Below are 20015 nucleotides of genomic sequence, written 5' to 3'. Positions count from 1 at the left end.
GATTTTAAAAAAAGAATAAGAAATTTTTTAAAAAAGAATAAGAAATTTTTTAAAAAAGAATAAGAAATGTAGAAACTGTAAACAATATATGTAGCTAGCAAATAGTTTTGAAATAAAATCCTGAAATCCTTCATATAGCTTTTTTTTTTTTTAAGATTTTATTTATTTATTTGACAGAGAGAGATCACCACTAGGTAGAGAGGCAGGCAGAGAGAAAGAGGAGGAAGCAGGCTCCCCACTGAGCAGAGAGCCCGATGCGGGACTCGATCCCAGGACCCTGAGATAATGACCCGAGCCAAAGGCAGCGGCTTAAGCCACTGACCCACCCAGGCGCCCTCCTTCATATAGCTTAAAAAATAAAAATTGGTACTACTGATTTTTGGTCATGTGCATATCTTTCTTTTGTTATTATTGGTTTTTTGTATGTGTATGTGAAGGGGAGTAAGAGCAGTGGTTATCTATATTTTCCTGTATTTAAAAAATTCTGCAGGGCACCTGGGTGGCTAAGTCAGTTAAGTGTCTGCCTTCAGTTCAGGTCATGAGAAGGGAGTCTGCTTCTCCCTCTCTCTCTGCCCCTCCACTCTGCTTATGCTCTTTCTCTCTCTCTTTCACTCTATCTCAAATAAATAAAGTTTTTTTAAAAATAAAAAATAAATAAAATAAAGAAATTCTGCATTGGGCTGTGGAGCCTACTTAAAATAATTGATTGATTGATTAATTATTTTTAGTGTATGTGCTGCTAAAGCAAGCACAATAAATACAATTTTAGAAGTTAATTTAAAAAATTAAAAATTAAAATAAAAAATATTTATACCTTTTCCCTGAGAAATCTAAGTTTAAAGTTTCCCTTCAGCTGAAATGTTGGCTGTTTTTAGAAATGTTTAAGAATATGGGGTGCCTGGGTGGCTCAGTGGGTTAAGCCGCTGCCTTTGGCTCAGGTCATGATCTCAGGGTCCTGGGATCGAGTCCCGCATCGGGCTCTCTGCTCAGCAGGGAGCCTGCTTCCTCCTCTCTCTCTTTCTCTCTGCCTGCCTCTCTGCCTACTTGTGATGTGTCTCTGTCAAATAAATAAAAAAATAAAAAATCTTTAAAAAAAAAAGAAATGTTTAAGAATTATATAAAACATATTTTCTAGGGGCGCCTGGGTGGCTCAGTGGGTTAAAGGCTCTGCCTTCAGCTCAGGTCATGATCCCAGGGTTCTGGGATTGAGCCCCACATCGTGCTCCCTGCTCAGCAGGGAGCCTGCTTCTCCCCACCCTGCCTCTCTGCCTACTCTCTGTCTGTCAAATAAATAAATAAAATCTTAAAAAAATATTTTCTATTTACTCTATGCTTATCTCTTATCAATAAGCTAGTAAAACTTTAAAGCAATAGTAAATGAGTACATCCAGGACAATTTGTAAATTCTCCTAACAAAATTATCCTAAATTTGATATACAAATAGCTAGAACATAGCTAGAAAAGGGAAATTTTTTTAATCAGTTTGGCCTTCAAAATTTCCCAAATATGATAAAATGCATCTGCCAGATATTTTATAGCTGAATTTTTAAAAAAATATTTATTTATCTTAGAGCAAGAAAGAGAATGTGAGCAAGCAGGGGAGGGGCAGAAGGAGAAAGAGGGAGAGCATTTCAAGCAGACTCCCTGCTGAGCATGGAGCCCCACTTGGGGCTCCATCTCATGACCCTGAGATCGTGACCTGAGCAAAAATCAAGAGTCCCACTCTTAACCCACTGAACCACCCACATGCCCCCAAATAGCTGATTTTCTGACAAGCTGATTACAGACAGAATAGGGGACGTCAAGGGGCGCCTGGGTGGCTCAGTGGGCTAAAGCCTTTGCTTTCGGCTCAGGTCATGATCCCAGGGTCCTGGGTTCGAGCCCCATATCAGCTCTGCTCAGCAGGGAACCTGCTTTCCTCTCTCTCTCTGCCTGCCTCTCTGCCTACTTGTGATCTCTGTCAAATAAATAAAACTAAAAAAAAAAAAAGAAAAGAAAAAGACAAAGGGGAGTCAAGGCTTCAACATTACCAGAAAAAGAAATAAAAACTCTACCTCTAAAAGACGTGAAATTCCTTGAAACTCCACAGGAACAATACACGAACAATTTAAAACAGACCCTATACACTATATGTTAAACTCTATTTAGAATTTAAATTAAAAACTGGAAAAATTAAAAATAGTAAACCCCAAAACAAACAAACAAATAACAGACCCTATATTAAGGCATTTATTTGAATGTCATTTATTCATCACACCCCTGAGGTTTGTTATTATTCCCATTTCATAGATGAGAAATTAGTATTGTATTAATTAGATATTCTGAAAAATGTATCATGAGAACTAGGTCACTGATTAATTACTTTGACTGTCTGCCAACTTACACTTCCAGCTACTGCTAAAACAATTTGTTTCTTTCTTTTACCATTCATGTTAATACCATGGGGATCAAATTGTCCTAGGGGTATTTACAAAGGCGGCCTGGTTTAATAACCTAGTTTTATTAGCTCTTAAGAGCTAGATTTTACATACTCAAGGGCTTAGTGACTCCGTGTGTATGTGTGTGTGTGTGTGTGTGTGTGTGTGTGTGTAGTACAATTCCTTAGTTTCTGGTTTACCTCTTATATTGGATGGTTTCTGTCTCCTTCATTTGTCTTCTGTTAATGTTCTTTGATCTTGAGTGCCCCATCCCACATCTCGGTTCAGTAAGCCACTAGTGAGAGTCTATTAGCATCATAGTTAGGTGTTAGGGGTTAAGAGATTAATATGGAAAGATTCTTGCTCTCAAAGGAATTACAGAAGAGCCATATTCATAACCTAAGGTGTTTGTGAAAGCATTTTATAAACCATATTACAGGACTTTTTATAAATTGTGACATACAAAAAGGAAAAGGAAAAGAGAAGCAAAGGAAAGGAGAGGAGAGGAGGAAGGAAGGGAAAGGGGGAGGGAGAGAGGGAGAGAGAGAGGGAGGGAGAAAGGAAGGAAGGAAGGAATTGTGAGATATAATCATTTCTCTTCAGTCCTAATTATTCTTTTTCCTAATTTTTGGTGTTTTTTTTTTTTTTTAATAGATGATACCTTTCTTTCCTTTCTTTCTTTCTTTTTTTTTTTTTTTGATTTATTTATTTATTTATTTATTTATTTATTTATTTGAGAGCAAGACATGCTCAGAGCATGAGCCAGGAGAAGGTCAGAGAGCGAAGCAGACTCCCCGTGGAGCTGGGAGCCTGATGTGGGACTCAATCCCGGGACTCCGGGATCATGACCCGAGATGAAGGCAGTCGTCCAACCAACTAAGCCACCCAGGCGTCCCAGTGTGTGTTTTTTTTTAAGATACTATTTATTAATTTGAGAGAGTATGAGCAGGGAGGGGAAGGGAGAGAGGGAGTGGGACAGGTAGAAGTAGACTCCCCACTGAGCAGGAAGCTCTATGTGAGGCTCACTCCCAGGACACCAAGATCATGACCTGAGCTGAAGGCAGAGGCATAACTGACTGAGCCACCCAGGTGCCCCAATCCTAATTACTTCTTTAGACCCACTATAATGAATTAATCTTCCATACATTCTTTCAGTTTCCTAAATACATCTTGTCTATATACCCTCGAATCTTAATCTCAAACATTTAACATTTCTTCCCCTTCCTTTTTTTTTTTTTTGAGTAATCTCTACTCAATGTGTAATCAATGTGGGGCTTGAACTCACAACCCCAAGATCAAGAACTGCATGTCCTCTGGACTGAGACAGCCAGGTGCCCCAAACACTTCACGTTTTAAAAATAGTTTCTTGGGGCATCTGGGTGGCTCAGTGGGTTAAGCATCTGCCTTTGGCCCAGGTCCTGGGATGGAGTCCTGAGGCAGGCTGAGGTGAGAAGCAGGTGAGTCTGCTTCTCCCTCTCCCTCTGCTTCTCTCCCCAGTTCGAGTTTGCTCTCTCTCAAATAAATAAAATCTTAAAAAGTAATAGAAATAATAAAAATAGCTTCTTCCTCTATACCAAATGGTAACTTCTCTAGTCTTAGTATCTTTTCAATTTTCTGGTTAATCTTAACCAGCCTTCCCCCACCAATTATTTATTTTTTCTCTAATATCGTCTTGTTTTCACTTCCATGTCATAATATTAAGCTTTGTGAAGTGTTTACACATGCACATAAATAAGATCTAAGTTTTAGCTGCTCATTATATTTTTACTCTTTCTCCCTCAACTACTTATCGTATCAAAGATATACCCTACTTTTAAGCACAGTATCTGTCTTTTGCCAAGTATATATTATAATTCCACCTTTTTAATATACTGTGCCTTGAAAAGAGTATGTTTACGTGATTTTTTTTCTTGTTGCTCATGAAGCAGGTATTAAAAAAAAAAAAAAAAAACCTCCTAAGCATCCCACAGTTAAAATATTCTACTAACAGAATACTTATAAATGAAAACAAAAGTATGTATTGATAGCAAGAGCACTGATCTATAAGATAAAACACAAAAACCACCACCAACAACAAAATTTTAAGAGGTTAAAATCAAGGGGCACCTGGGTGGCTCAGCTGGTGAACCGTCAGACTCTTGATTTTGGCTTGGGGTCTCAGGGTCATGAGATGGAGCTCCAACTGGGCCTTCATGCTCAGTGGGGAATCTGCTTGAGAGTCTCTCCCTCCACCCCTCCCTCCATTCACACACACTTATGAGTTGTCTCTCAAATAAATCTTTAAAAAAGCGGGGGGAGAGGGGTTTCTGGGTGGCTCAGTCGTTAAGCACCGCCTTTGGCTCAGGTCATGATCCCAGGATCCGGGGATCGAGCCGGGCATCTGGCTCCCCCACTCAAGAGGGAAGCCTGCATCTCCCTTTCCCACTCCCTCTGCTTGTGTTCCCTCTCTCTCTGTCAAATAAATAAATATAATCTGAAGATGGGAAATGTAATGTTGTATCTAGCAAGTAAAAACCATCCAAGTAGGGGTGCCTGGGTGGCTCAGTGGGTTAAAGCCTCTGTCATTGGCTCAGGTCATGATCCCAGGGCCCTGGGATCGAGCCCCACATCATGCTCTCTGCTCAGTGGGGAGCCTGCTTCCTCCTCTCTCTCTCTGCCTGCCTCTCTGCCTACTTGTAATCTCTGCCTGTTAAATAAATAAATAAAATCTTTTAAAAAAAAAAAAAACCATCCAAGTAAGACAATTCTTTTTTTTTTAAGATTTTATTTATTTATTTATTTATTTTTAAAGATTTTATTTATTTATTTGACAGGCAGAGACCACAAGTAGACAGAGAAGCAGGCAGAGAGAGAGGAGGAAGCAGGCTCCCCGCCGAGCAGAGAGCCTGATGTGGGGCTCGATTCCAGGACTCTGGGATCATGACCTGAGCCAAAGGCAGAGGCTTTAACCCACTGAGCCACCCAGGTGCCCCAAGACATTCTTTAAATATCAAAAAGGATTTCAGTTGATTAAAATCTTCAAAGATAAAAATATTTATACCTCATCCTTAAAAATAATTTATTATATAAATGTACCATTCTAAGAAACAGTTTATTATATAATCAAGTATTTTAATTTCATAAATAAGGGTGGTTAGTAAAAATTTAGCAAAAAATATGGGGGAAACTTACAAAATAATATACCTTAAACATAAAAAAGGCTAAAATCACTCAAAGTTATAAATAAATATTTTTTCCCCAGGTAATATATATCACTACATGCCTGGGAACAAATATTTGTTAAATCATAGTATATGGGGGGGAGGTATGTGTATGTGTGTATGCGTCTCAGTATAAACTGCACAAATACAATTATATATATATACATTATATATGTTATATATATATCTAATTATATCTAGATGTATACATTATATAGTTATCTAAAGATACCCACATATATGATTTTAGTAGAGAAGATAACATAAAGTAACTTACTTTATTTTACTGTATTTTATTTTGACTTAAAATAAGTTAAATTATTTTGTTTCAGAATCTGGAAAGTTTTTTCCACAGACAGGAGGAAAGTTTTTGCATTTTTAGGGTTTTAGAGCATCTGGTGATTATAGCCAAAGGTATTGTATTGGAGAAGAGGAAGAATAAGCAATGACAAACACAGGAGGCTAGGATTTAGATGAAACTAGAATATGGAGAAGCAGCGCATTTGGAACTGGAAACAGGAAAAATAAACTCAGGTGTCTTTGTTATTTTTAAGTAATCTCTATACCCAATGTGCGGCTCGATCTTACAATCCCAAGATTAAGGGTCACATGCTCTACCAACTGAGCCATACAGGGGCCCCTAAATTCTAAGGTACTTTTAAATGATGAGAAACAGAATAAAAACTTAAGCCAGGGGCACCTGGGTGGCTCAGTGGGTTAAAGCCTTGGCCTTTGGCTCAGGTTGTGATTCCAAGGTCCTGGGATCCAGCCCCGCATCAGGCTCTCTGCTCAGCAGGGAACCTAGTTCTACCTCTCTCTGCCTACTTGTGATCTCTGTCTGTCAAATAAATAAATAAAATCTTAAAAAAAAAAAAAGATAGTAATTTTTTAAAAAAAGCCAAATTTTGATTTCTCAGTCCCAATGTATGCATAAAAATATATAAGAAAATATGTTCCCTACTAAATATGGAAAGGTAATGTCTTCCAGGGAATTTAATTTTTTATATCCTCTGCCTTATTTTTCAGGGAAAAGAAAACTGTTTTCACCATTACTATAGACCAATGATGATCATTTACTCTGAGACAGAGAACAAGGTATCAATCAGCTTTTATTCTTATCTCTCCTGCTGCTTCTCTGTGCAGTGCTCTAAAAGAGACCTGAAACATTGGGAAAAAGCTAATTTACCTTTTTAAAAAAAAATAAGACCAACACTCTTAAGGCTCCAAACAAGACCGGATCACAGCTTCAGGTCAGTAGAAGAATTACAGGGCAGACACATAATCCTATTCATAAACAGCAACCAGTGTTAACAGTTGTTTCATTTTCTTCTTTTCTCTTCTCTCCAAGACTAATTAGCATTACACACAGTGTATTCCTTGTTACAAATGCCTTCTTTCAGTGTTAGAACTATAGTATCTTTTGATTACCCACAACTCTGATCTAGTTTTTCAGTTATGCAAAAGCCAAACACTCTGTAACACTTCAGACTAGCTAAACTAAAAAAAAAAAAAAAAATAGAAACAACTATCACAAGTGGATGTGACTTGTATACTACCTTCACTTTGTGAATCATCATCACTTCATAGATAAACTATAAAAGAAGACCTTTAAAAAAAAAAGAATACCTTTTTAAATACTTACTGCTGAAAAGCTGCCATTGTATTCTCCAAATTTTCTCCAGCACCTGTGAAAACATTAAATTTAAATTTCATTTACTAGCTAATTTCAACTTTTAAAAAAAAATTTAAAAATTTTTAAAGATTTTATTAATTTATTTGAGAGAGCACACACATGCACAGGAGTTGGAGGGAGAAGTGGAAGGCAGAGGGAGAGAGAGAAGCCGACTCCCCTCTGAGCAGGGCTCAGGGCCCAATCCCAGGACCCTGGGACCATGATTTATGAAGGCAGATGCTTAACTGACTGAGCCACCCAGGCTCCCCTAATTTGAACTTTTTAATTTTTCCAGAAATTAACTTTAATAAGCTACATCTAGTGAATCTCGATGTTTACATACTGTATAGACATTACAAATTTTTTTTTAAGATTTTATTTATTTATTTGACAGAGAGAAATCACAAGTAGACGGAGAGGCAGGCAGAGAGAGAGAGGGAAGCAGGCTCCCTGCTGAGCAGAGAGCCCGATGCAGGACTCGATCCCAGGACCCTGAGATCATGACCTGAGCCGAAGGCAGTGGCTTAACCCACTGAGCCACCCAGGCGCCCCGGCATTACAAGTTTTTTAAAGAATGTAATAGTATTTTGAATTCTTTTTGGCTGCACCAGGAAGAGTCAAAAATTAAAACAAAGCCGCAGCAACACAGAAAGGTTAGAACCTAAACATGTTTTTTAAGCTACAATATCTGCTCGTCAGAGGAAAGACAGAAGAGGACCTGGTATGTGTATATATATATATCCTCAGAAACAGTTAATCTATCTCTTCTGCATCCCCAAACTCTCTTATGCATCTCTCTAGTAAGAATTTATCACATTATAGCATAAATTATAAAACTGACTCCTTCTTTTCCTATGAATTACTGAAAATAAGTTCCTGTTTTAATCGCTTTGTGAAGACAACATAGTGCAGTAGTTAAAGGTGGAGTTAGGATCTTTGCTCACAAATCTACTTGATATTTGCATGACCTTGGGAAAGTTACAAAACTTCCCTGAGGCTGAGCTTACTTATCTGTAAGAATGAGGGATGCCTAGCTATCTTAGTGGAGTGTGAGATTCTTGATCTCAGGGTTGTGTGCTTGAGCCTCACACTGAGAGTAGAGATTACATTTTAAAAATTAGCATTAAAAAAAATTTTTTTATTAAGTCTACCCCCAAAGTAGGGCTCAACCTCATGACCCCAAGATTAAGAGTCACATGTTCTACTGACTGAGCCAGGAGCTTCCCCACAAAAATAAAAATCTTAAAAAAGATAAAAAAAAAAAAAGAATGAGGATAAAGGTTGGCACCTATTTCATAGGATTGGTGTAGTTAAATGAATTCACATGTCAGGTGTCCTACGTCATCAATTCGAAAAATGAGTTTTTCCCTTTTAACATCTCATAAGTTAGGATGCATTTTACAACAGATGGTGTGTAATGGTTTTTTTTAAAGACCTTAGAGAGAGTCTTTTTTTTTTTTAAGATTTTTATTTATTTATTTGACAAAGATAGACACAGTGAGAGAGGGAACACAAGCAGGGATATTAGGAGTGGGAGAAGCAGGCCTCCTGCTGAGCAGGGACCCAAATTTGGGGCTCGATCCCAGGACCCTGGGATTATAACCTGAGCCAAAGGCAGACACTTAACAACTGAGCCACCCATGCGCCCCAGATGGTGAATAGTAGTTTACTTGGCAAGATTTTCTCTCTCTTAGCAGTATGTTAAATATGTGCATTTTAGGGGTGCCTGTGTGGCTCAGTCAGTTAAGTGTCTGACTCTTGCTTTTGGCTCAGGTAATGATCTCATGAGTGCAAGACTGAGCCATGTGTTGGGCTCTGTGCTGGGGTTGGGGTCTGCTTAAGATTCTTTCTCTCCCTCTCTCCCTCTGCCCCTCCCCTACCTCAAAAAGAAAAGAAAATGTGCATTTTATAATTAATGGCATTAGAGTTAATGAAATAGTTAATATTCTGTGAAAGTAAAGGATTACTGCTATTATTATTGCTATTGCCACTGTTACAGTAACTGGTACTTGGTGGTTGTCCACTGACTCATGAGTAACAAATATTGCAATGATAAAAAGGACACAGATAAAAAGTATCTAATTATCTAATATTATATATACTAGGTAGAATCAATTAACATAACACGCTAACCATAAGATTTAAAATATTTTAAAACTAAAAGATTTCAGTTTTTTTTTTAAGATTTTATTTATTTATTTGTCAGAGAGAGAGGGAGAGAGAGCGAGCACAGGCAGACAGAATGGCAGGCAGAGGCAGAGGGAGAAGCAGGCTTCCCGCCAAGCAAGGAGCCTGATGTGGGACTCGATCCCAGGATGCTGGGATCATGACCCGAGCCGAAGGCAGCCGCTCAACCAACTGAGCCACCCAGGCGTCCCAGATTTCAGTATTATTAAATTATTAATGGAATGTACAGGAAAAATACTTAGGAAATATTTGTCCAAATAATTAAGAAAAACAGCCCATTTCTTTTTAGCAAAAAGAAACACTTCAAGTTTATGACACTGTTCAAGTATTAGCATTAAAATGTTTCACATACAATACCACCTGGACATATTTGTGAGAGTATTAGAATTTTCTTCTCTTATATTGTTAGATTGTGCTTCCATGGCAACCTAATTAATAATCAGTAGAAACACAAAGTATGAAGAAATGAATATATTAGCTGAATGTTCTACAGTTCCATAGTTCAGTAGAGAGAAAGGAATACCCATGTAAAAAAAGCTACTTTGATTTTAGGTTTATTTTAGTCACTACAGTTGATGCACAAAAGAAAACAGATGAAGTAATTCTGAAGATTATAGCTTTTGTAAAAATAAGTGCTCTTTAAAAAGAAGTAAGTGCTCTTTCAAGGTTAAATGACTTTTTCTGTTTCTTTCTTTCTTTTTTTTTGTATAAGATTTTATTTATTTGACAGAGAGAAATCACAAGTAGTCAGAGAGGCAGGCGGGGGGGGGGGAGCAGGCTCCCTGCTGATTAGAGAGCCTGATGTGGGGCTCAATCCCAGGACCCTGAGATCATGACCTGAACTGAAGGCAGAGGCTTAACCCACTCAGCCACCCAGGTGGGGTTAAGATTTCCTTAACTTTATTTATTTACTGGACAGAGAGAGAGAGGGAGAAGCGGGCTCCCTGCAGAGTGGGAAGCCCAACTTGGGGCTTGATCCCAGGACCCCGGGATCACAACCTGAGCCGAATGTGATGTTTAACCAACTGAGCCACCTAAGTGTCCAGTTAAGTGACTTTTAAAAATCTAGTTGGTGTTGGGGTACCTGGGTGACTCAGTCGGTTAAGCCTCTGATTCTTGATTTCAGCTCAGGTCATGATCTCAGAGTGGTGAGATCAAGCTCCATGTTGGGCTCTGCACTGGTGTGGAGTCTTCTTAGGATTCTCTCTCCTTCCCTCTGCCCCTCCTCTCTTTCTCTCTCTCTCTTAAAAAAAAATCTAGTTGGTATTTGTTTTAGTCAAAAACTATGGAAATATGTTATAATCAAATAATCAATATTTAAGAACAAAACACTCTATACTATGACCAAAAAAGACAAAGAGTACTATTTTTTTGTTAACATTTTATGAAAATTAACTATCTTCCATATTTAACGAAGAGTGGCATTATTTTACATTTTTGCAAATCTCTTTAATGCTTTATAGAAGGCAGCTGCATTCTCCTATCTGTTTCATTCATGTATACCAACCTTCACACAGATAGCCAGTTGGAAAGACTCTTTTTTGATACTGCACCAGAATTTAACAAGTGGTAGTTTCTTTTTCTTTTCTTTTTTTGAAGATTTTATTTATTTGACAGGTGGAGATCGCAAGTAGGCAAAGAGGCAGGCAAAGAGAGAGTGGGAAGAAGGCTCCCCGCTGAGCAGAGAGCTCCATTCAGGGGCTCAATCCCAGGACCCTGCGACCATGACCCTGGCAGAAGGCAGCGGCCTAACCCACTGAGCCACCCAGGCACCCAACAGTCATTATTTCTCAAAAGTTCCTTGCAATGTGAAATCTGGACCATATGAATGAGTTTTTATTACTCTATTATATGAAAATCCACTGCTTCATTTTGAACTTTGTTTTTTTAAGTAGGCTCCAAGCCCAGAAGGGCTTAAACTCACAACCCTGAGACAAAACCCGAGCTTAGATCAAGAATCAGCACCCGTAAGTTCATCTTGAACTTTGAATAAATCTTTCACTCATGCATGGTTTTATATCATGCATTGGTCTTTGGAAAATAATAATTCACGGAATCATGCTGATTTTCTAAATATTGACACATTTCATTATACAATATTTTTTAAAGTCACATTTGTTAATTCCTCATCTCATCAGGAAAATCTATAAGAAAGCTATCAAGCTCACAGTGGGGTATACAAGTTTTCCAAATTTCTAATTTTTGCTTGAAACCTCAAATGTAATCATTGGCACTGCCTTAAAATGTAGCTTATTTTTCTTCTAATGACAGACTCATTTTATAATTTTCAAGACTACATCTGCTGAATACTCAAGTCTGAATAACTGGTTTCAGTTTTTTTAAGTAAAAATGGTGTTCTGTGGGAAGAAAATAAGGGCTAATTCAGCTCACAATTCAGATGATTGCATAAGTGCTCTTCCTCAAAACAATCACCATCATACTTTGATATGCAACAAAAGTATTGGGGCGCCTGGGTGGCTCAGTGGGTTAAAGCCTCTGCTTCGGCTCAGGTCATGATCCCAGGGTCCTGGGATCGAGCCCCACATCAGGCTCTCTGCTCAGCAGGGAGCCTGCTTCCCCCTCTCTCTCTGCCTGCCTCTCTGCCTACTTGTGATCTCTCTCTGTCAAATAAATAAATAAAATCTTAAAAAAAAAAAAGTATTCTGTATGTACTTCCAATTTTGTCACACAAAATATGAGAAGTTTTGGGGTGCCTGGGTGGCTCAGTGGGTTAAAGCCTCTGCCTTCGGCTCAGGTCATGATCTCAGGGTCCTGGGATCAAGCCCCACATCGGGCTCTCTGCTCAGCGGGGAGCCTGCTTCCTCCTCTCTCTCTGTCTGCCCCTCTGCCTACTTGTGATCTCTGTCTATCAAATAAATAAATAAATAAAATCTTTAAAAAAAAAAAAAAGAGAGAAGTTTTGTGTGGGGTATCCAGTGGCTCAGTCAGTTAAATGTCTGCCTTTGGCTCAGGTCATGATCCCGGAGTTCCGGGATCTAGCCCCAGGTCCATTCTCCACTTGGGGAGTCTGCTTCTCTCTCTGCCCTCACCCAACTTGTGCACATGCATTTGTGCATGGCTCTCTCACTCTCTCAAATTAAAAAAAAAAGTTATCTGTACTGTGCCTGGTTGGTTCAGTTGGTAGAGTATGTGACTCTTGATATCTCAGGGTCATGAGTTGGGTATAGAGCTTACTTAAAATTTAATTAAAAAAAAAAAAAAAGACATTCATTTTTAAAAAGTTACGTGTTAAAAAAAAAGTTACGGGGGCTCCTGGCTGGCTCAGTCAGCTAAGCATCTGCCTTCGGGTCAGGTCATGATCCAGGTTCCTGGGATTGAGCCCCACATTGCGCTTCCTGCTCTGCAGGAAGTCTGCTTCTCCCTCTCCCACTCCTCTTGCTTGTGTTCCCTTTCTCTCTGTATCTCTCTGTGTCAAATAAATAAATAAAATATATTTTTTTAAATGTTACATATATATAGGGCTTAAATGTAATAAAATAATTTTTATTAATACATCAAATATATCCTTAAGTGAAACTACCCTTTAAAATTTTTTAAAAGATTTTATTATTTCTTTATTTGTCAGAGAGAGAGAGAGAGAGAGAGTGAGTACAAGCAGGGGGAGTGGCAGACAGAGGGAGAAGCAGGATCCTTGATGAGCAAGGAGCCCAGTGTGGGACTTGATCCCAGGACCCTGGGATCATGACCTCAGCTGAAGGCACACACTTAACAACTGAGCCACCCAGGCATCCTGAAACTGCCTTTAAAAAAAAAAAAAAAAAACTGTGAGCACATGATAGTAATCGTTTGTATCTGGGTGATATAGGTTCATGGAGTCTTAATACTTTTGCATATATCTGAATGAAATGATGTTTTGGTTTGGGGAAAACAAGTTAGAAAAAAATAGGATAGAGATTCAGTACTCTCAAATCAATTTTCCCACAGGTAATATAATTTTTACTAATATTTACATTCAGAGTCTGTATGTTTGTCTTTTATGTCTGCTTTTCATATTAATTTTATTATTCATTTAAACCTAACAGCTTAAGCATGAAAACATTAAGATCTTTGATTTTGTAAGTTTATGAAATTAATACCCAGTATTAAATAAAACAATGAGAAGAAAATCAAGATATTAATAATTAATAGAAGCTATGCACTGTATTAGCACCTTATATATTATTTCATTAAAACCCACACAACCAGAAAAAAGTTGGGTAGTCACATAGCCAACTAGGGGAACTACAATTCAAGCATAAACTATATATGTTATTCATAGTGGTCCTTATTCCCATATTCTACTTGTTTATAAAGCTTGGAGATAAATTCCACAATGATAACACCTACAAATTACCTGTTAGATTCATATGGTGAAAACCTGGAGAGTAACCAAGGGACTAATTAAAGAGTATGCCATTCCTCTCCAAGGAATTATTTGGTGGTAGCTCTTGTCTCATGAAACTATTTGAATTCCTTTTGTTACCAGTTATATCATTTATAGAAGCACACTTTCCACTAATTTTCCTTTTCCTTCCATAATCAGTTTAAACAATGCCTGGCTTTGCATATCACCATCTGACATATAAACAAATGTTTAATTTTTAATTAGTTATTAAATTATGAAATGGGAAAGAGAATGAGTGTCACAGATTTTACATGCTGTCCTAATGTTTATAATTCCTCTGCTTACATCATACTGCCTCCCTCTTCTAGTTCACATTTTTCACTTCTCTGAAAAGTCCCATTTCTCTTTATTTACAGCTTCACTATATACTTTCCAAGTTTTCATTCTATATTAACTTTTTCTCTCTTATATAGTGTTTCATAATTACTTTGTAATCAGTTTCTTTCTTTCTTTTTCTTTTTCTTTCTTTCTTTTTTTCTTTCTTTCTTTCTTTCAGAGAGAGCAGGGGAGGGGCAGAGGGAGAGGGAGTTTCAAACAGACTCTGTGCTTAGCACAGAGCTTGAAAAGGGGCTCAATCTCATGATCCTGAGATCACGACCTGACCCAAAACCAAGAGTCAGATACATAATCAACTCTGCCATCCATATGTTCTGTGATCAGTTAATTTCTGATAGGACAGGAAAAGTAAAGGAAACATTCTCTTTTGGATCTTTAATTAGATTTAGATGCTGTGAAGGAAAGAAATGTCTGTTTAGTTTTCTTTTTGTCTCCCAAATGCTTTATATACCAATAAACACTGTAGAGTTGTTTTATAGATATGCTCTAACCACCATTATTTACATCTTTGTCTACACGACCAATGTTGTGTGATGTTTAGAAAACCAATGACAAATATGACCATGCATTAGCCACATGCACACAAAGAAACCTTCAAAATTAAGTATTTTCTGATACTGGATAAGAAAGCATAGTTCAAATAAAGCATATCCTAATGTTTGAGATATGATCCGATTTCAAAAAGAAATTTTTCAGTAAATCAAGCAATAGAGTAAGTTCCTTCTTCATTTCTTTTTTTTCTTAAAGATTTTATTTATTTATTTGACAGAGAGAGAGATCACAACTAGGCAGAGAGGCAGGCAGAGAGAGGAGGGAGCAGGATCCCCGCCAAGCAGAGAGCCCGATGCGGGGCTCGATCCCAAGACTCTGGGATCATGACCTGAGCTGAAGGCAGAGGCTTTAACCCACTGAGCCACCCAGGCACCCCCCACACCTTTTTTTTTTTTTTTTTTTTTAAAGAGAGAGAGAGAGAGAAGAGCAATGGGAGAGGGAGAGAGAATCTGAAGCAGGCTCCAAGCCCAGCACAGAGCCTAACACAGGGGCTCAATCTCACAACCCTGAGATCATGACCTGAGCTGAAATCAAGAGTCAGGACCTTAACCAATCAGATGCCCTCTTCTTTATTTCTAAATTCACTTGTTCCTTCAACATTTACAGTGTGCCTTGGAAATAATATATATAATTTACATAAGTGCATAAAGAGCTTGTAAGGAGTAGAAATGGTGTATTGTAAGAGCATTTCTCAATATGGGTTCCCTGGAACACTGCAGACTTGGTTTTGTATCTCAAGAGGAAAAAACTGGTGAAATCTGTATGTACAGGTATAAGAAAAAATTAAACACACTAGTAGCACAGAAGGATATTCAAACTGTATATTGATACACAGGCAGCATTTACCAACTAACTATCACACGTATGCTCTCTTCAATGGTAAGTGGTTTTTATTATGTATCTATCATAAATTCAGTAATTTTTCTATATGACATTTTTATATTTAATTTTTCTAAACTTGTATACAATTTAAGACATATATATTTTTTAGCCATTGCTGAAAATAAGTACATTTTAGTTTGCTTTCTTAAGCAGAAAAGTAGTATTAAATAAATGATAAACAGGGGCGCCTGGGTGGCTCAGTGGGTTAAAGCCTCTGCCTTCAGTTCAGGTCATGATCTCAGGGTCCTGGGATTGAGGCCCACATGGGGCTCTCTGCTCAGCCAGAAGCTTGCTTCCTCCTCTCTCTCTGCCTGCCTCTCTGCCTACTTGTGATCTGTCAAATGAATAAATAAAATCTTTTAAAATAAATAAATAAATGGTAAAATAAATAAATAAACAAATAAAGCAGCCTCATTGCTAATAAGGTATCAGTAGGAATGAGTGAACCAGTTGAGGAAACGAAGGAGGAAAAAGTTCTTGTCAAAAGGGCACCTGGCTAGCTCAGATGAAGAGCATGTGACTTTTTAAAAAAATAAATATTTAATTTATTTATTTGACAGAGAGAGAGCACAAGTAGGGGGACTGGCAGGCAGAGAAAGAGGGAGAAGCTGCTGAGCAGACAGCCTGACATGGGGCTCAATCCCAAGACCCCAGGATCATGACCTGAGCCAAAGGCAGATGCTTAACCATCTGAGCCACCCAGGTGCCCCGAGCATGTGACTCTTGATCTTGGGATTGTGAATTTGAGCCCCATGTTGGATGCAGGGATTATGGAAGGAAGGAAGGAAGGAAGGAAGGCAGGCAGGCAGGCAGGGGAGGGAGGAAGGAAAAGAGTTCTCATTGAAAAGTGAGGAAGAGTTCCCTAAATATAGAAATGAGGGAACAAGAAGAGAAATAATTGATACCCTGACATAGAATATGTTTAAGGATGCAACTGCAGAGTGCCACTTCCAGTGACACTTTTAAGACTCAAATTGATGCTTTAATTTCGTCCTTGAACATCCAGTTAAAGTTTAGGACCCAGAAGCAGCCAGCGTCCAACAGCAAATTTACCCTCAAACTTATTACTTGCCAAATTATTCTGTGGCAGGTTACCCAGATTGTGACAATACTCTGTCTCAAGATTGAGAGTGGAAGATTAAAAGGGAAGGTAGGGATTTCATGGGTTGGCAATTCTTATTCTTTGGCCACTGATCCTAGTACAGAGACTTTTTTTTTTTTTTTTTTTTTAAAGCCTGTTGCTTAATTCATTTGCTTCATGGAGATAGATTAAGGAGTACTGGAGTAACTTATTTCCATATTTCCCTAGTTATACCTCTAGCCAATTCAGTTGGCATCTGAAATAAATGTACATACACTGTGATTCCAGGAGGTGCCTGGATGCCTCAGTGGGTTAAGCATCTGTCTCCAGCTTAGGTCATGATCCCAGGGTCCTGGGAGAGAGCCCCACATCAGGCTCTCTACTCAGTTAGGAGCCTTTTCTTGCTCAAGCTCTGTCTCTGTCTCTCTCTGTATCTTAAATAAATAAAAAATATATATACATTATGATTCCAAATATCAGAAAATAGGTATTTAAAGGATATACTTCAAAATTTTAACAGAGATTATATCCAGATAGTAAAGTTTTAGGAACTATTTTTCTTTTTTCATTTCTATATTTTCCAAATTTCTACAATGAACATGAATTACTTATGCAATTGGAAAGATATTAATAAAATCATGCTTTCATAGAAAAATTAAGAAAATGGACTTTGAAAGTATTGCTTGCTCTCCATTTGATCCAAAGGGTATATCTTTGATCTTATTGGTGTTTCATCAATACATTGTAGTTATAAAAGGTGTTCTTTGGTCAAATAAATTTAGGAAATACATGGGAGGGACCTAGCATGCAGTAATTAGCAGACAATAATTTATTATTTTGATTATGTTAAGATCGGCACTGAAGCTAGAGACAGAAGCATTAATAAATTCTGAAACCTCCCCTTAATGAACTAAGGGAGGCAGATGTATTAATATATCCTATTATGATATAATGTAATACAGTGTATGCTCTAAAGAGACAAGAACAAAATAATCCCACAGCATTTAATTTTTAAAACATTAATTTCCTCTTTCGAAGATAACCAATCTTAGCAAAAGGCAATATGTTTATTAAAATTTTGAAAACATTAAGTATAAGGTGATCTTATTCCTTCTCAATCACCTCGAAGTTCTACTACAAAACACATATGTGGTTCCCTGTATACATGCTTATATTTCTAAACAGTTTTCAAAGTGCATTTTATATACCTAATCTTCCTAACAACCCAAAGAGAAACAAGGCAAACAGTCCTCATTCATAAAGAAGGAAACTAGGTCTTCTTCCCAAGACTAACTAGTGGTCCAGGATCTGACCCAGGTGATAATGCAGACATAATAAAGTTATAGTAATCCTGGTATATATACTTTATAAGATATATTGATCAATGCTTCCGTCTTGGAATGGTCATACATCTGGCTTACATGAAATATCAGGTATTTGAGGCTAGGGCAACAGAGAATTAGCCCATATGTTAGTAATATGCACAGAGAGACTAGTGACTGCTGTTGGCAGTGTCCAAGACAAAAATAAAAAGTAAGTAAGGAGGTGACTCCTTCCTCTACTATTATTTTCCAAGAACTTAATATCTTGATTTACAAAGTATTTTTTTAATAAATATCTCCCTATCATTCTGGATTTAATTATATTATTTGGTGCACATACTCAACAAAAGTATATTAAGCACTAACAACGTGGGAACTAACTACATCATACAGATACTTAATGAGATTCTTATGACAGTTTCAGGTATATATCTTTGAATACACAAATACTGATCCCATGTTTGCAAATAATGAATGGAAATTTTTATATAAGGGGTGAAACTGAAACAACTGAAAATGACTTTATATCTAGGGGAAATATTTTTAAAGTATTTCTGACAGTAAGAATTGGAGATCCAGCTTATCCTGGTTTTGATACTGGCTACGTTAATCTAGCATACATTTTTTAACCTCAACAGAGTACTGTTTTTCTCACCTGCAGAGCGTCACAAAAATTCAAAAATTAACATTTATTTCTTCTAAAAATAAAATTTAGGTCACCCACAATGACAGTTTTGATAGCTTTTTGGAGGATCTTAGTTTTGGTTTGGGTTTTTAGTAAGTATATTTTTCTTTTTTCTTTTCTTTTTTTTTTTTTAATTTTATTTATTTATTTAACAGAGAGAGAGATCACAGCAGGCAGAGAGGCAGGCAGAGAGGGAGAGGAGGAAGCAGGCTCCCTGCTGAGCAGAGAGCCCCATGCGGGGCTTGATCCCAGGATCCCGAGACCATGACCTGAGCCGAAGACAGAGGCTTTAACCCACTGAGCCACCCAGGCGCCCCCCTCTTTTTTTTTTTTTTTTTTTTTTAATCAGTAAACAGAGGGCACCTAGCTGGCTCAGTCAGAAGAGTGTGCAACTCTTGATCTCAGGGTGATGAGTTCAGGCCCCATGTTGGGTGTAGAGATTACTTAAATAAGTAAATAAACTTTTTTTTTTAAAAGTAACTATATATTTAATTAAACCAAATAAGCATTTACATGGCATTTAGCTGGTGACCCCTTAAAACCTTTGATGCTTTTCATAAATAAGGAAACTAGCACAACTATTGAAGTCACTCTTTAGAACTATGTTTAACATAGAACTGTACAGATTATACAGAAGAATACTAATGTATTTCTGTCATATTTAAAACTGTATTCCTCGGGCGCCTGAGTGGCTCAGTGGGTTAAGCCGCTGCCTTCGGCTCAGGTCATGATCTCAGGGTCCTGGGATCGAGTCCCGCATCGGACTCTCTGCTCAGCAGGGAGACTGCTGCTCTCTTTCTCTCTCTCTCTCTCTCTCTCTCTCTCTCTCTGCCTACTTGTGGTCTCTGTCAAATAAATAAATAAAAAATCTTAAAAAAAAAATAAATAAAACTGTATTCCTGGCCAATTCTTGTTAGAAAAGGTGTTACGGCACTAAATCAAGTTTTAGACTGTAAACTCCTAGATTTGCCATTTCAAGTATTAGACTGTGAATTCCAAGCAGTTTTAACCTAGTTAAACATTCATCTGTAAAGAATAGTTAAAATTGATTGACTTCATCCAATTTCACAGCATTTTATACATCACGCTTGAAATGAAATAAAGACTCATTATTCTGAGATAATGAAGGGACAAAGATTTGGCCTGCTGTTTGGGAAATTACAGAGTGAACTATCTAGGCTCCACAAGATACTTTTCCAAGAAACAACTTCTTTGTTTTCGCTAAGCAACACAGTCCTGTCATAAATTACATCGTCTTTTTGTCTTTAGAAAACCC

General features: G+C 37.6%; 1 protein-coding gene across 1 annotated transcript in view; it reads right to left on the bottom strand.

The window, feature by feature from the left end:
• The window catches only part of GDPD1 (glycerophosphodiester phosphodiesterase domain containing 1), a 56724-nt gene that overhangs the window by 35631 nt on the left and 1078 nt on the right, over positions 1-20015 (bottom strand). Inside the window, exon 2 of the mRNA XM_004747270.3 lies at positions 7260-7302. Within this exon, the coding sequence (XP_004747327.3) occupies positions 7260-7302 (43 nt within the window). The remainder of the gene's footprint in view (positions 1-7259; positions 7303-20015) is intronic.

The sequence above is a fragment of the Mustela putorius genome, unplaced genomic scaffold (genome assembly GCF_011764305.1).
Source record: "Mustela putorius furo isolate JIRA1106 unplaced genomic scaffold, ASM1176430v1.1 tig00003962_pilon_pilon_pilon, whole genome shotgun sequence".
NCBI classification, from domain to species: Eukaryota; Metazoa; Chordata; class Mammalia; order Carnivora; family Mustelidae; genus Mustela; species Mustela putorius.
The sequence above is the reverse complement of the archived record's forward strand: the minus strand, read 5'-3'. Positions and strand labels throughout refer to the sequence as shown.